Source organism: Stenella coeruleoalba (assembly GCF_951394435.1).
Source record: "Stenella coeruleoalba genome assembly, chromosome: 16".
NCBI classification, from domain to species: domain Eukaryota; kingdom Metazoa; phylum Chordata; class Mammalia; order Artiodactyla; family Delphinidae; genus Stenella; species Stenella coeruleoalba.
This window is the reverse complement of record NC_137162.1, coordinates 9,537,989-9,553,493: the sequence shown is the minus strand read 5'-3', so window position 1 is coordinate 9,553,493 and position 15,505 is coordinate 9,537,989. Positions and strand designations below refer to the sequence as shown.

The following is a 15,505-nucleotide window of genomic DNA, read 5'->3' as shown; positions in this document are numbered from 1 at the left end:
TTAAGATACTTGCTGTATCAAAGGAAATGTCCATTTTTGTGTGGAGTAGAATTTCAGGGCCATGATTATGTGGGCTTTGCGTTCATGGGATGTTTTAAGGACGAGGAAACCGTTTTTCTTAAAACGGTTAATAATAACACTTAAGCTTAAGCTTAATAATAACACTTAAGAAGGGAGATTCCCTCCCTCACAGCTCAATCTACGGCACCTTTTAATCCGGACCAACACAAAATTCAGTAGCAACGTTTTCTTTCTTACCTTATGGATCGGTCTGTGTGCTGTGGACAATCACATAGAATCACCAGGGTCTCCAGGGTTGCATTGATCAGGTTAAAGAATGCTGGCTCGTTTCCATCCCATCTAATGTTGCCCAGGCCCAGGTCTGGGATGCTGCGCCCGTGGGTTTTGTTCCTTTAGAGCTGGATGGGTTCAGGGGAGTGGGTCTGTCTCAACCAAAAGCCAAGGTCTGAGATTGCTCGCTAGTCAGGCTGAGTTGCATCTGAGGACTCAGCCAGCCCCAGAGACCAGGTCCAGAACCCATGGGCCCCATCATTTTGTTCCCGTGTCTCCTGCCAGAGGATGAACAGAGGGAGAAGTCAGTTTCCCACCAGACGGTCCAGCAGCTGGTCCTGGAGAAGGAGCAGGCCCTGGCCGACCTGAACTCGGTGGAGAAATCTCTGGCCGATCTCTTCAGGAGATACGAGAAGATGAAGGAGGTCCTGGAGGGCTTCCGCAAGGTGTGTTGAGGTTCGCGGGCAGAGCGGGAGGGACGCGTGGGACGGAGGAGGTGGGGCGGGCTGGGAGGATTGTGGGCCGCTCGGGAAGGCCGTCCCTGCAGGCCGGGGTGCTCGGACTTGGCTGTCCGGGGTTACACCCGCGTCCCAGGGCGCTTGGGGTTCCCAACCCTCCTCGGCATTTCTTCTGTGGCCTCGACCCCTGTCCTCTGTCGAGTCAGAATGAAGAGGTGCTGAAGAAATGTGCGCAGGAGTACCTGTCCCGAGTAAAGAAGGAAGAGCAGAGGTACCAGGCGCTGAAGGTCCATGCGGAGGAGAAGCTGGACAGGTGATGCCCCCACCCCGGGTCTGCTCCCAAGGGCCCCCCAGCAGCCCCGGCCGAGGCAGGCTGGGAGCTCCTGGCACCCCTGCCGTCGGCTTGGGCAGGGTGGTTATTGTAGCTGCGCTTTTCAATACGGTTCAGGATGAGAGTGTACTCTCCATTCGCATCCATCTCGATAAATAAGGGATGCGTGTTGTAATTTCCGGGGTACCCCCTGGAAGTACCTCGGCATCACGAGCGTGGGGGTTCTCATGGGCTCCTGTGCTCCAGCCCCCATTAGGAAGAGCTGGAGCCAGGTGATGGGGTTCCCCCTACCCAGATTTGGGAGAAGGAAAGCGGGAGGCATCTGCGAGGAAGGGTGATCATTTCTGAACCCCATCCCCGCGCCGTTCTTGCAGGGCCAACGCTGAGATCGCCCAGGTCCGGGGCAAGGCCCAGCAGGAACAGGCTGCGTACCAGGCAAGCCTGCGGAAGGAGCAGCTTCGAGTGGACGCTCTGGAAAGAACGCTGGAGCAGAAGGTAACAGGCCCAGGCGGGCCGGGCTGGCCAGACACTGAGACACACAGAGGCTAGGCTTCCCTGTGCCCGTGGCAGCTCCAGGACAGCCCGCATGTCAGGCACTCCCGGGACAAGCATGGCCTCATGAGCATGGCCTCACTCTCCCTCTGGAAGATCCAGGTTACCGCAGCCCTGAGGCTGGCCTCTTTTCTGCCTTTCTGGGAATTGCCATTTTTCATTCCTTTTCAGCGTTCATTCGTCAGATATTTGCTCAGCACTTGCAGTGTGCCAGGCATAGTCCTTTAATCCCTGCATCCAGCGAGTTTACCAGTAAGTGGATGGTACCCACCAGGCAGCCCCCTGCTGCAGAACATGGGCAGCGTCAGGGTCAGAAGGGCCCCCAGGTGTCCCCTCATTTTCGCGGATGGTGGGATCCTCCTGAGGTCCCTCAGCCTGTCCCCAGATTTCCTGATTTCCAGTCAAGTGCTTGGACCACCTTAAACACCGTCTCCCTGGGTGTCCAGATGAGAAGCCCCTTCCACCCAGGGGTGCTGTGAATCTGATTCTGAGTGAGTGTGCGCCAGGCAGGCTTCCTCCCTGGGTGTGTTTGCAGACATGCACCCCCATTCTGGTTGATTTACTGAGCCTTAGGATTCCCCAGGATGGGGTCATCTGAGGGCCCAGTGGCCGGGGGCAGCAGCACTTCACATGCATTGGGGTCCTGATGGGCGTTGGTGAGGACACTTTATAGGCAGGTAGCAGCAGGAGCCCAGGGTGTCTCCCAAATGGCCTCTGCTCCCCTAGAAGCACCCATCCAGGTTCCAGCACGGCTGGCTGGGGTCCCCAGGGGTTCTGGGCCAAGCAGTGCTAACCTCTGCAGTGGGCAGGTACCACCTCCCACGTCACCTGCATGGTGTCAGGGAGAGATTCAGGTCCCTGCCCCTCCCTGCCATCCATCCTGACCCTCGGCAGGCCTGGCCCTTCACCTCGGTTTCTAGGTTTGTAATGTCGGAGGACTGAACCAGTAGATCTTGAAGGTTTGAGATTGTTCCCTCTTGTTTCCATCAGGGTACGATGGTGTTTAAGTTGCATCCTGATATTAGCTAAATCAATAGAGCTAAAACCAGGGTCAGGAGACGTGCTTTTCAAGGCACCCGGCCTGTTCAGATGGTTACGGTCGCAAAGTGGAGGTGATTGATGCTAGGTTTTCTGGCAAGCTAAAAGACAAGGAGAAAGCCAGTTGGATTTGCATTGTTTTGGATAACAGAAAAAATACAAATGTATCTGCAGACATAGTTTTGTCTTAAACTAAGACTCAGGAAGAAGGGGTTAAGCACATGAGTTCTTCGCTAAATGGCTCTAAGTGATATGGAGACGGTGGTCTCTGTTTTCAAGAGATCCAGAAGCATGATTTCCCCCCAGGGCAGCTCTCAGGTGACGGCGTTGGGCAGTTCACCCAGTCGGGGGACTTGATAAAGCGAGCTGGGACTTTTGCCCAGTGCGCTGAGCTCCTCGATGGGGCAGTTTCCTGGGCGGTGGGCTGATGGTGCCAGGACAGAGCTTGGAGAACCTCCAAGAACTGATAGCTAGTGGGTCTGCTAGTACCTCTCAGCATGCCTAATGCATAAAATAGCCAAGCTGTATAGGAGCCAGGCCGACCTGAATTTGCATTCCAGGTTTGCTACGTCTGACCAACTGTGTGACCTTACGTACAATGCTTAACCTCTCTGAGCCTCAGTTTCCTCACTGAAAAGTGGGGGGATAATAATGGCTACCTTTAAGGGACTGCAATGAGCACAGAGTGCAACCACAGGGCCTAGGCTGGGTTTGCATGGTGCCCAGCATGTGGTAAGTGCTCCAATAAGATGAAAAATCACTGTTAGCAGCCCCAGCAGTGGCAGTAGTGGCGATAATAGTAATTTCAGGATTAGTGACTGGTCCTGCAGCCCATGCAGAGCCCCATCTTCCAACCGGCATTTCAGTGCCTCAGGGAGCCGAAAACTCTAGACGGGCCAGGGCCGAGGCCAAGGGGATGTTCCAGGTGGGGCTCTCTCCCGGCGGGGCTGGTGGCAGGGCTGCAGCCAGGACCGAACCTCTCCCCTGCTAAGGAGGGCTGATTCCTCCCAGGCACCGGCTCAGTGATGAGTGGCACCCGGAGCCCAGCTGGGACACAGGGCACGTGGCTCCGGGCTGGAAGGTGTCTTAGGACCCAGGGTTTCTGGGGAGGGGCCTCAGTACAGCGTCAGGGCACAGGCTTGTGATTGACTTGCCTTCCATGGGGACCTCGAGGAAAAGCTGGCTGCACAATGTTCTGGGGATACTGGAAAGATCTCGCCCCCTTGGAGAGGACCTTTCAGGATTGGCTGCTGAGCCAGATGAGCATCAGGCCCGACATTTAGTCCATCTGAGAGCAGAGCCGCTGCTGTCCAGATGGAGGCATCGCCCCGTTGATCCCCGTCCCTGGAGAATGGACAGTGTTGTCGGATCACTGGTGCGAGATGACATGTAGTTGACTCCTCTTGACGGGGCTTCCGAGGACGGGCAAGGTGTGACTTGAGGAGCCCCTGAAGACGGCTTGCATCTGCCCTCACCTCTCTCCTCGGGCCCTGTATCCACAGCACCTCCTCACCTGGCATCCTCTGAATAATGCTAGGGATCCCATCCAGGTAGAATTGCTTATCCCCTCTGGTGGCATTTCTCAAAAAAAGCCACCATCCTTCTGTGCCCACATCCATGGAGACAAATAAATGGAAGAGAACCAATACTAGTTAAGCCTTTACTATGTGCTGTGCAGGGAACTTTATATTTCTTACCTCATTTAATTCTGAGAGAGACAGATGTTATTAACCACACATTTGAGATAAGGAAAATTGAGGCCCAGAGAGGTTGTGTAACTTGCCCAGGGTCACACAGCTAGAGCTGGGATGTACAGATTGTTTGGCTCCAGGTCATTTCTTTTGCTGCTTTGGATAAATTCAGGGGGACCAGGTGGCCCAAAGGACCCCTTCCTCTTAAAAAGCCCAGTGACCATTCTGATTGACTTGATTTCAAACAACCTCTTTTTTGGTCTTCATTTGCAGAATAAAGAGATAGAAGAACTCACCAAGATTTGTGATGAACTGATTGCCAAAATGGGGAAAAGCTAACTTTGAACCAAATGTTTGGACTTTGACCATTGCGTGCAATATGACCGTCGGCACACTGCTGTCCCTCTGGTTATGTGGACAGGTTCTGTTTTCACTTTTTCGTATGCACTACTGTATTTCCTTTCTAAATAAAGTTGATTTGATTATATGCAGTACTAAGGAGACTATCAGAATTTCTTGCTATTGGTTTGCATTTTCCTAGTATAATTCATAGCAAGTTGACCTCAGAGTTCCTGTATCAGGGAGATTGTCTGATTCTCTAATAAAAGACAAATCGCTGACCTTGGCCTTGCCCTTTGTACATGAGTTTCCAGGGTGAGCGGCTTTTGGATTTAATATGATCATGTACAGCTTGCAAAGGGACTCTTGCCTTAAGGAGTGTAAACTTGATCTGCATTTGCTGATTTGTTTAAAAAAAAAAAAGAAAATGCATGTTTCAAATAAAATTCTCTATTGTAAATAAATTTTTTTCTTTGGATCTTGGCAATAAGTGTGGCTGTGATTTATTTTCTGGGAAAGGTTGGGTCTTTTCTCACCTTTGTTAAATCATATCAGATTTGGCCTTTCACTCTTCTCTGTCTGGGCTCATTATTTTGTCCACAGATTTAAATAACATTTCCTTTGTTTATCGTGGCTGTGTTTGTAAGATGAAGCAATTGAGAAATATTGACTTGCTACTTAAATAATTGAGTGTGTTAAATTAACTTAAATTTTGTTTTTACAAATTCTCTTGGACTTGAGGGGGGCAAAATCTACTTCCCTTTATTGGCTCAAAGAGGTAGCAGGCTGTCACTCTTCCTGTTCATTCCTTTAGTCTGTGCAGATCAACCCTGAAATGTCCATTCCTCTCCAAAGGAATAGGAAATGGTGGCTATTCAGGTAATTAAGCCACTTTGGAGGTTAGGGATATGTCTGCCTTAGATTCCCTAACTGCTCCTAACTTTCCCAGGGACCCCAGCTTGAAGGGTGGGTGTATAAGGGCAGTGAAGGGGTAGGGGAGGTGTCCCAGTTTCCCAGGATGGCCGTAACAAATCACCACAAACTTCGCAGCTTAAACGACAGAAATTTACCCCCTCGTAGTTCTGGAGGCCAGAAGTCCAAAGTCAAAGCGTAGGTGGGGTTTGTTCCCTCTGGAGGCTCTGAGAGTCTGTTCCGTGCCTCCCGCGGCACCTGGCCGTGGCCGGCAATCCTTGATGTTCCCTGGCTTGTAGCTGCGTCATGACAATCTCTGTCTCCGTCTTCACGTGCGCTTCTCTTCTGTCTCACATCTGCCTCTCCGTTCTCTTATAAGGACACCGCTCTTTGGCTTTAGGGCTCATGCTGTATCCAGGATGAGCTCATCTCAAGATTCTCAATTACAACTGCAAATACCCTATTTCCAAATAAGGTCACATTCACAGGTAGTGGGATGTGGATGTATCTTTTGGGGAGGACACCTGTGGTGTGGGGTATTGGCTTGGAAAGCAGCCCCAAGCGCCTGATAGCCCTGGGCTTGAATGGCCCTCTCCTGCCCAGCCACAGTGGCTAAGGGATGCTCCCCTCCCACAGGCCCACCCCACCCCTAGCAGGGCAGGCCCTGTGCAGCCTCAGCTGGGTGGCAACGGGGTGGGGTGGGAGAGTCTCTTCTATAACGTACCAGGTAGATGAAGCTCAGCTGTACCACGCAGGAGAGAGAGACACAGCCTGCCTTTCTGGGAGAAAATACCTGCCTCGCGTCCCGCTGTCACCCTCACTGGACACTGGGCAGGGACCCTAACCAGGGCAGGGCTGTGCCCCCTGCCACTGCCCAGCAACCTCTGCTTGGTCCAGCCTCTGGGTACACCTCCCAGGGCTCAGCCGCGGCCCCCTGCCCCCCATGCTCGCTCATCCAGACCAAACCCCCCTTCCACCCCGCCCCCAGATTCTGACCTCAGTTACCTTCTCATTCCTATCGCTCGAAAGCTTTAACATTTTTTATTAAGTAAAACATTTCCATCGCTAAAAATCTAGAAGTGCAGGTGAGAAAAAACCCTCATAATCCCCAAACCAAGAGATGCTATTAATGTTTTTTAAAATTAATTTATTTAGTTTTGGCTGCATTGGGTCTTTGTTGCTGCGCGCGGCCTTTCTCTAGTTGCGGTGAGCAGGGGCTACTCTTCGTTGCGGTGCGCGGGCCTCCTGTGGCAGTGGCTTCTCCTGTTGTGGAGCACGGGCTCTAGGTGCACAGGCTTCAGTCGTTGTGGCACGCCGGCTCAGTAGTTGAGGCTCGCGGGCTCTAGAGCGCAGGCCCAGTAGTTGTGGCGCACGGGCTTAGTTGCTCTGCGGCATGTGGCATCTTCCCAGACCAGGGCTTGAACCCGTGTCCCCTGCATTGGCAGGTGGATTCTTAACCACTGCACCACCAGGGAAGCCCTATTAATGTTTTTATGCTTATATTTCTATGCCTTTTTCCCTCAGTGTATGAAAGACTTATTTTTATGAAAGTGGATTATTTGGAGTTATGTGGTGTCACACCGACACAGCCATCTGCAGGGCCCCTGCATAACGTTTTGTAAACCTTTTTATCACCTAATACTATAATGTGGCTATCACGCTATGGTAACTCTTATATAAATAAATATCGCTGTTTGTCATCATTTTGAATGGCTCCATGTCTTCCATGGAACCAAAATGTATTCAACCAACTGCCCACTGATGGACATTTATATCGTGTCCAGTGTTTTGCTATCATTATGCACGCAGCTGCAGTGACTTTCTTTATGCACATATGTTTATGAATGTGAGTCTTTCCTTAGGTTAAATTCCTCAAGTGAATAACCTGGGTGAATGCTGTCACTGTCTTCCAGCCAATGGCCGCCATGAACACAACAGTGGTTGAACAAGTCGGGTTTATTGCTAGTTGCAGTGAGGAAGGATGCCCGCCAGGGGGAGCTGTGGGGCATCTCAGTAAGTGGGTCTTAGGAGGCCTGTAGATACACAGCATAGGATTTGGACTTGGGTGAGGTGAGTCTGGGGAAGGCTTACGGAAGCAGGGCTTTGCTCCGTATTGGAGGTGACAGGCCCAGAGGGAGGGATGCCTGGCTCCCTGAGCAGCTCCTTTCACGTAATCCTTGCTCAGCAAAGCCTCTGTGCTTTCCAGGACATTCCACGTGAAAAATTGAGCGGGACAGGCAGTGTTCCGATGGGGGCGGGGTGGAGATGTGCGCATGCGCAGGCCATGTGGGCAGGAGGAAGAATGTTTACACGTGAGCACCCGCGGGGTCTCCATTGGGGTCAGTGCTCTCTAGCTCTTTTTTTTTTTTTTTTTTTTAACGCGGGCCTTTCACTGTTGTGGCCTCTCCCGTTGCGGAGCACAGGCTCCGGACGCGCAGGCTCAGCGGCCATGGCTCACGGGCCTAGCCGCTCCGCGGCATGTGAGATCTTCCCGGACTGAGGCACGAACCCGCGTTCCCTGCATCGGCAGGCGGACTCTCAACCACTGCGCCACCAGGTAAGCCCCTCTCTGGCTCATTTTATCCTTGAAATATTCTGGTGAATGGGAACTTTTTTTTTTTTTTTTTTTTTTTTTTTTTTGCCGTACGTGGGCCTCTCACTGTTGTGGCCTCTCCCGTTTCGGAGCACAGGCTCCGGACGCGCAGGCTCAGCGGCCATGGCTCACAGGCCCAGCCGCTCCGCGGCCTGTGGGATCTTCCCGGACCGGGGCAGGGACCCGCGTCCCCTGCATGGGCAGGCGGACTCTCAACCAGTGCGCCACCAGGGAAGCCCGGGAACTATTTTCTATTTCCATTTTACAAGAGGGAAACAGAGGCTCAGAGAGGTTAACCCCAGGGACTTGGCTGAATCACTCAGCCAGGAGATTGGATCCTGGTTTCTTCAGTGACTGCAAGATCCTTTGCTTTCCCCAGGCTAACAGATTCCTTCCCAAGGAGGTCGGAGCAGAAAGTGGTGGGGAGAGAAGGCACAGGGGAGGGAATGCGCTCTGCTGCCTGCCGTGGTCCTCAGGTCCATTCTTTAATTCATCTGATTGGTGTCTCTGCCTTGAGTCTGGGCTGGCTTCACTATTGTTTTTACGGAGTATGAAAACCCTGCTCTTTGTTCAATGGATGGGAAGGGTGATGGGGCTGTCCCAGGTGTGCTCTGTTAGGCTGTCGTGAGTGGCTTTGCTCTTCCTGGCCTTTGTGTGTTTCCCTCAGCAGTCAGTGGACCTGTGGCACCTCCCCAGGCTGGTGGCCAGGCTTCTGGGTTCCCTGGAACAGCAATGGCAGAATCTGGAGAATTCACAAGTTTTTCTTTTGAGCTTTTTAGGAGCTGGGAGAAGCAACCTGGAGCTCAAAAGTGGTAGGACTAGACAAAACCCAGACTCCTCAGCCCCTCCAAGCCCCGGGAGATCTGTTCCCTGCTCCCCTTCTGGCCTCCTGTCCCAGGTTCCCGCCCTATCGTGCAATCAGACTGCGTGGGCATCCTTCACTGCAGCCCAGCGTATGCTGTTCCCTCCACCTGGGACACCCACCCCTGGCCCATCATCGTATCTCTCAGCTAATTCATACCCCCTTGGCGCTCATCCTTGATATCACTTCCTACAGAGAACTCTCCCTGAAGCCCCAGGACTGGGTCGGTGTTTTAAAATGTAGGTTTTATTATAATTCGGGTAGGATAAGGCCAACAGATGAGGAGACAATTGCCACGGAAAACATAGTTTGCTACTCACAGTTCCCAAGGGGAGGGGAGCAGGGCCACATGGGGAAGCACTGTAGGGTTCAGCAGGAGCCAGAGGGAGAAGGGGGAAAATGTGGGCAAGAGCCTTTGTTGTGGTTCCCGAGGGAAGGAACAGGTGAGACAGGGTGAGCAGGCTTAGGATTGGCTAGTTTGAAGGCCACCAGGAAAGGGCTTTAGGGAAGCATTATGGGAGCCATTTCTATTTATTTGTATTTGCTGTCTTTGACTTTGGCCAATAGCTCAGCTCCCAAGATTTGTGGGGAGATATGTGGATAGAGGGCTTTGGGGTAGGCTGAAGGCCCGGGATCCCTGAGCTCAGACTCTGTAGGAAGTGATGGATCCAGCCAAGGCCAGGGGTTCTGCTTACGGACAGAGAGGAGTGTGCCACCCTGGGATGCTTCCCTAGAGTGGACACTAGAGGGCGCCCAAGGGCCTGCTTTCTGTGCCCCAGAGAGTGGTACCTGAGGGCATCCTGGGATGTGGCCCATAATGGAGCGAGTGGAATTGCCAGATGGTCCAGGACAACGTGTTTCAAACTTTTTAATTGAAATCTTATGTGGGGTCCTACATTCCAGGGACAGGGGCTGGGAAAATTTGGAGTGGATGGAAGGGAGCCACAAAGAGGGAGTGAATCTGCCCATTTGCACACAGACTTCTGCTGAGATGGGACCATGACCCACACAGAAGCAGATACACGCACATGCGCGTACACACACACACACACACACACACACAGTGCTCATCCATGTGCAAAGACAGTGGTGGGTAGGGACTGATAGATCCAGTTATCCAAGTTGAGACATTGTTGAGCAGGTCCCAGGGGCTGCGTTTGCTGCTGGGCTCTGGGGGCACACAGGGATGGGTAAGCCGCCATTGGACACGTCACAGTCGCCAACTACTCTGCAAAGCAGAATGTGGGTGTCAGGAGGATCACAGGTCCGAGAGTGAGGAGGGAGGTACATTTGGGGGTGCCTCCTTTTTATCAAGGGTTTTACAGATTCGACAACACAATTACCCATAGGCAGAGTAGCTACTTTCCTGTTTTGCTTTATAATTTACTTGACTCAGGAGAGGCTGCACCTGAAGGCCCTCAGGTCTTAACAAGCTGCACCGACTCCAGGCTCCTATTACAGTAGCTGGCGTTTCTGTGAGCCCTGGGGTGGGGTCCAGGACTTCAGTGGACGAGGTCCCAGCTCCCTACCTCACAGGCTTCGCAGACCAAGGCACGGAGGACACTGCAAGATCCCACCTTAGCCCGTGGTATGAAGGGTCTCGGCCTTGTCCCCAACTTGTAGACAGTTATCAGTTCCCGGAGAGAGCAGATTAAAAATCATCTACCAACAAAATAAGTCATCAGGCATAGCTTTCAGTAATAAAAAATGCTCCAATTTTTATTTAAACAATTTTGTCTAAACATTTCTGGATACTAGATCTAGAAAAGGAGCTCCCCAGAATGCCAAAGCTGGGAGGGATCTGAGAACCTTCTAGTCCAATCTTATTTTACAGATGAGGACTGAGGATTTAGGGGTTGGTTCCCACTGAGGCCCTTTTAGAGACTCTAGTTACCCCAGGCGCTGTAAGGAAGCATGGTGCTACATGGAAACAGGAATGACACTGTTTCCCTAAGGAGGGAAGTGGAGGAGGACATGCGTGGCACCGCAGTTGGTCTCTGTAAGACTCTATCCCTCCCGCAGCCCCCAGCCTGTGCTGAGACTGAGCCTGGAACAGGGAGTGCTCGGAACCTTCCCTGATGTTGCCATGGTGCCCACAAAGACCCGAGGAAACCAAAGGTGAGCTCCCCTGCCGTAGCACCTTGCCCACAGGAAGAAAAAGGTGAGCCCCACGTGTCATGAGCGCTCTGAGGATTCAGGCTCAGAAGGCGAATGGCTCTCAGCTCTCCTGTAATTCAGAGACCGATGTAATGAGAGTGCCTTCGTTCCACTAGCTCCCCCTGTAAGCACACCTGCGGTGGGCAAGGGGGCTTCAAAGTAGTAAGTATGGCTGGTACTTTCATCCACGTTAGAGACACAGAGGGCATCCGTAGGGCACTGCTTGGACTTGATTCCATATGGTCAGTTGGCAGAGAGGGGCTTCGGGAGTTCTGGGCTGGGAGGCAGGAGGGGTCTGGGAGCTGAGGTACCATCTTAAGTAACTCATGCCAATCAGAGTGACCCAGGAACCAACCCTCAAAACCCTTTAAAGGACATTTTGCCTGGTGTGATGAAAAAAGGAAAAATAACATGTCCAGGCCATTGAGATAGCCCTGGATTTCAAGATCAGCTAAAAAGGCTCTGGGATACCAAGCCGGAGCTTGGGTACCTCAGTGCAAACCCCAGCCTCCCCCTCTTAAGCCGATGCTGAGTTCTGCTTAGGTATGGGGAAACTTCTGTCTGGCTGTGGTTCATTCTGTGCTGACCAGGCTTGCTTTAGAATGTAACTCTAACCTCAAAGTGGCTCCACTGAGGGTTCAGGAGTTTATAGTAAGGACTGTGGAAGCTGGTGAAAGATTTGACATTGCGGACTTGAGGGTCCTTCTGACGCCTGCGTGGAAAATGGATCAGAGAAGCATATATGTGTTACCTGGGGGTAGGAAAAACCTCCTTATGCAAGATGGAAACCCAGCCATAAAGGAAACACATCAATTTGATATCCAGTTTTTAAGTTAGGGATAGTCAAAGGATAGATATGTACATATACATACGTATATGTATAGGCATACATATGTAATTGACATATTTTCCATACCTAATTAAATACTTTGTATAATATTCACAAAGTGAAAAGACAAGTGATACGCTGGAGAAAATTTCTGCAATATGTAAGGTAGACAAAAGATTAACGTCTGTAGTATACAGAGAGCTTCGAGAAATGCTAAGGAAACTATATCAATCCAGTGGCAAAATGAGGAAAGCCTATGATTAGGCACTTCTCAGGAATAAAAAGTTATAAGGCTGATACATATATAAACGAATCTTAATAGTGGCCAGGGAAGCTCAAATTAAAATAACAATCTGAAACAATCTGAAACTATCACCCACCAGATTGGCAAAAATAAATATTGATAATACCGAGTACTGGAGATGGTGTGGGGGCAAAAGCACTTACAAATTGGATGGGAATGCAAATTACTATAACTTTTGGGAAAGTGAGTTGGCATCATCAATTAAAGATACCTGTCTTCTTTAGCATAATCCCACTTTGAAGGATCTGTTTCTTAGAAGTAAAAGCAATAACACACAAAGATATATATAGATATAGAAAGATAGATGATAGATAGATAGATGGATAGAGATATAGTTAACAGCTATAGATATAAATACCTGTGTTTAAAAACATATATATATGGCTTCCCTGGTGGCTCAGTGGTTAAGGAGCTGCCTACCAATGCAGGGGACACGGGTTCAACCCCTGGTCCGGGAGGATCCCACATGCCGCAGAGCAGCTAAGCCCGCGAGCCACAACTACTGAGCCCACGTGCCTAGGGCCCGTGCTCCACAGCAAGAGAAGACAACGCAACGAGAAGCTCGCGCACCGCAATGAAGAGTAGCCCCCGCTCACCGCAACTAGAGAAAGCCCGCGTGCAGCAACGAAGACCCAATGCAGCCAAAAATAAATAAATAAAATTTAAAAAATATATATATACATATACACACATACATATAGGTATGTATGTTTATTGCAGCATTGTTTTTGGGAGTAAAAACACAGGAAACAAACTGAATGATCATCAACAGGTGAATAGTCTAATAAATTATGATATATCCACAGTATGAAATATTATGTGGCTCTTGTTAAATTTTTCTTTACTTGTCTTTGTATTAGCTCACTTGTTGCAATGAACCTGTATCACTTCGGCAATGTAAGAAATCTAAGGTAATTAAAAGGAAAAGAAAAGCCTGTCTGCCCAGGTGGAATAGAAGTTCCACGAGGCAGAGATCCTGTCCACTTTGCTCACTGCCGTATCCCAAAAACAACACTTTCCTTGCATATGGCAGCTGCACAGAATATACTTGTTAAATGGACAAGTGAGCCCCTTCTCAGCACCACGGCTATAGTGCAGGTGAAATGCTATCTGGGGAGTGATGCACAGAGTCAGGTGGGGTGCTTGGTCACCAGGTGACCTAGTTCCTGCTGGTTTTGCCTGCTCGGCCACTACCCTTCTCCCCAGGCTTGTTCTGGGGAACCACCCAGTCCCCACTGCAGTCTCGTTGGGAGAGTTAATCAAGCTGTCTGCCCGCCTGAGACCTAAGCCAAGCCAGTTGTGTTCTTTTCCTGAGAATTTCAGTGGAGGAGGACCGCCCAAGACTGACTGGGGCGGGTGGGTGGGGGGGTGAGACGGGGAACTGCTAGAGGCAGCCTAGACGCAGCGTCTGACAGAGGTGGACACTGGTGCTTGCACCGTATCCCTGGAGCTGCTTCCTGGCCGTCCCCAAAAAGAGTCTCCGTTTTCCCTTTGATTCTGAGTTCCCTCTTTCCCTTACCATCCTTTCAACAAATCCCAACCTCCCTTAACCCCCAGATTTTTTTTTTGCCATATCATTAACAGAGTTACTTTCTGTTGCTTGCAACCAAACTACCCTAAAAATGATCAGAGACAGCTGGGAAGTTCTGCCACTCAGCCCCTTTCATGTCCCTCAAAACTAAGGTGAGATGAGTCCACTGTGCTCCAGGACAGCCCTGGTCGACACTAGCCGTCTAGGCCTAATTATTAATATCACCCCTTTTAGCTTCCTGGTCTGAATGACAAATTACATGGTCAGCCTACTCATAGGCCTCCTTTGGTCCCCATCACCTTGGTAAAGGGTGGAGAATCAGAGGATCGTGGATTATCTCCTATTTTGCTTGATCTGAGACACTTTTCCCAGCACAAGAGCAGAGAATCGTCTTTCTACTAAGGTGCTTTCAAAAGTTAGATTTTTCACTTAATTTGGTAAATAACCGACACTTGAGGCTTACTCATTATTACTTTTGTGGCAAAATATAGATTCTTTGGTCCAATCCCCTCCATAATATTTTGAAAAGACCCTTTGGAAATTTTTTGAAATTTAAAATTTACCTCTTTCATCTTCCAGGTGCTTCTTCCCTTTGTGTAATCTCCACGGTCCTTCATGAAAATGCTGAATCCGGTAAGTAGATCAGTTTCACAAGAGGGCAGGCAATGGTGAGGAACGGAAGCACCTGGTGACAGTTGTATTGCTGGGTTTCCACAAGGGGATGGGTCCAGCACCCCTGAGGACCTCAAGCTTTATTGGCTGACTCAGCTGGGAAGAGTGTGTTGGAGACCTGCTGTCAGAGCCCATCATTTTTGTGTCACACTTCAGCAGGGCTGTATCTAGGTTCAGATTCTACAGTTTTCAATCACCCACCATATTCCAGGCACTATACTAAAGCATAGTTCCCAAACTTTATTTTATCATTTCAACAGCATCCTTATCCTCATCCACATCCTCATCCTCATCCTCATTCCCATCCTCATCCTCATCCTCATCCTCATCCTCATCCTCATCCTCATCCACATCCTTGTCCACGTCCTCGTCCACGTCCTCGTCCTGGTCCTCATCCACACCCTCGTCCTCGTCCACGTCCTCGTCCTCGTCCACGTCCACGTCCACGTCCTCGTCCTCGTCCACGTCCTCGTCCACATCCTCGTCCTCATCTTCATCCACATCCACATCCACATCCACATCCTCATCCTCATCCTCATCCGCATCCTCATCCACATCCTCATCCTCATCCTCATCCTCATCCACATCCTCATCCACATCCTCATCCACATCCTCATCCTCATCCGCATCCACATCCTCATCCTCATCCGCATCCGCATCCTCATCCTCATCCACATCCTCATCCTCATCCTCATCCTCATCCTCATCCACATCCTCATCCTCATCCTCATCCACATCCTCATCCTCATCCTCATCCTCATCCTCATCCACATCCTCACCCTCACCCTCATCCTCATCCACATCCTCATCCTCATCCTCATCCTCATCCTCATCCTCATCCACATCCACATCCTCATCCTCATCCTCATCCTCATCCTCATATTCATCCTCATTATCGTCGTCATTATTCCCATTTTATATATGAGGTCCAAGAGGCTCAAAAGA

At 50.5% G+C, this 15,505-nt stretch overlaps 2 protein-coding genes across 5 annotated transcripts in view; both read left to right on the top strand.

Annotated features, from left to right (window-relative positions):
* Positions 1-5,183, top strand: part of TACC2 (transforming acidic coiled-coil containing protein 2) — a 169,341-nt gene extending 164,158 nt beyond the window's left edge. For all 3 annotated transcript variants that reach the window (XM_079899174.1, XM_079899175.1, XM_079899173.1), the window contains 4 exons: positions 577-737; positions 956-1,062; positions 1,455-1,575; positions 4,635-5,183. In XM_079899174.1, coding sequence (XP_079755300.1) covers positions 577-737; positions 956-1,062; positions 1,455-1,575; positions 4,635-4,700 — 455 coding nt within the window. In that variant the 3' untranslated portion in view covers positions 4,701-5,183. The remainder of the gene's footprint in view (positions 1-576; positions 738-955; positions 1,063-1,454; positions 1,576-4,634) is intronic.
* A 2,662-nt stretch (positions 5,184-7,845) lies between these two features.
* Positions 7,846-15,505, top strand: part of BTBD16 (BTB domain containing 16) — a 50,912-nt gene continuing 43,252 nt past the window's right edge. For both annotated transcript variants that reach the window (XM_079899741.1, XM_079899742.1), the window contains exons 1-3: positions 7,846-8,169; positions 11,090-11,185; positions 14,468-14,521. In XM_079899741.1, coding sequence (XP_079755867.1) covers positions 14,504-14,521 — 18 coding nt within the window. In that variant the 5' untranslated portion in view covers positions 7,846-8,169; positions 11,090-11,185; positions 14,468-14,503. The remainder of the gene's footprint in view (positions 8,170-11,089; positions 11,186-14,467; positions 14,522-15,505) is intronic.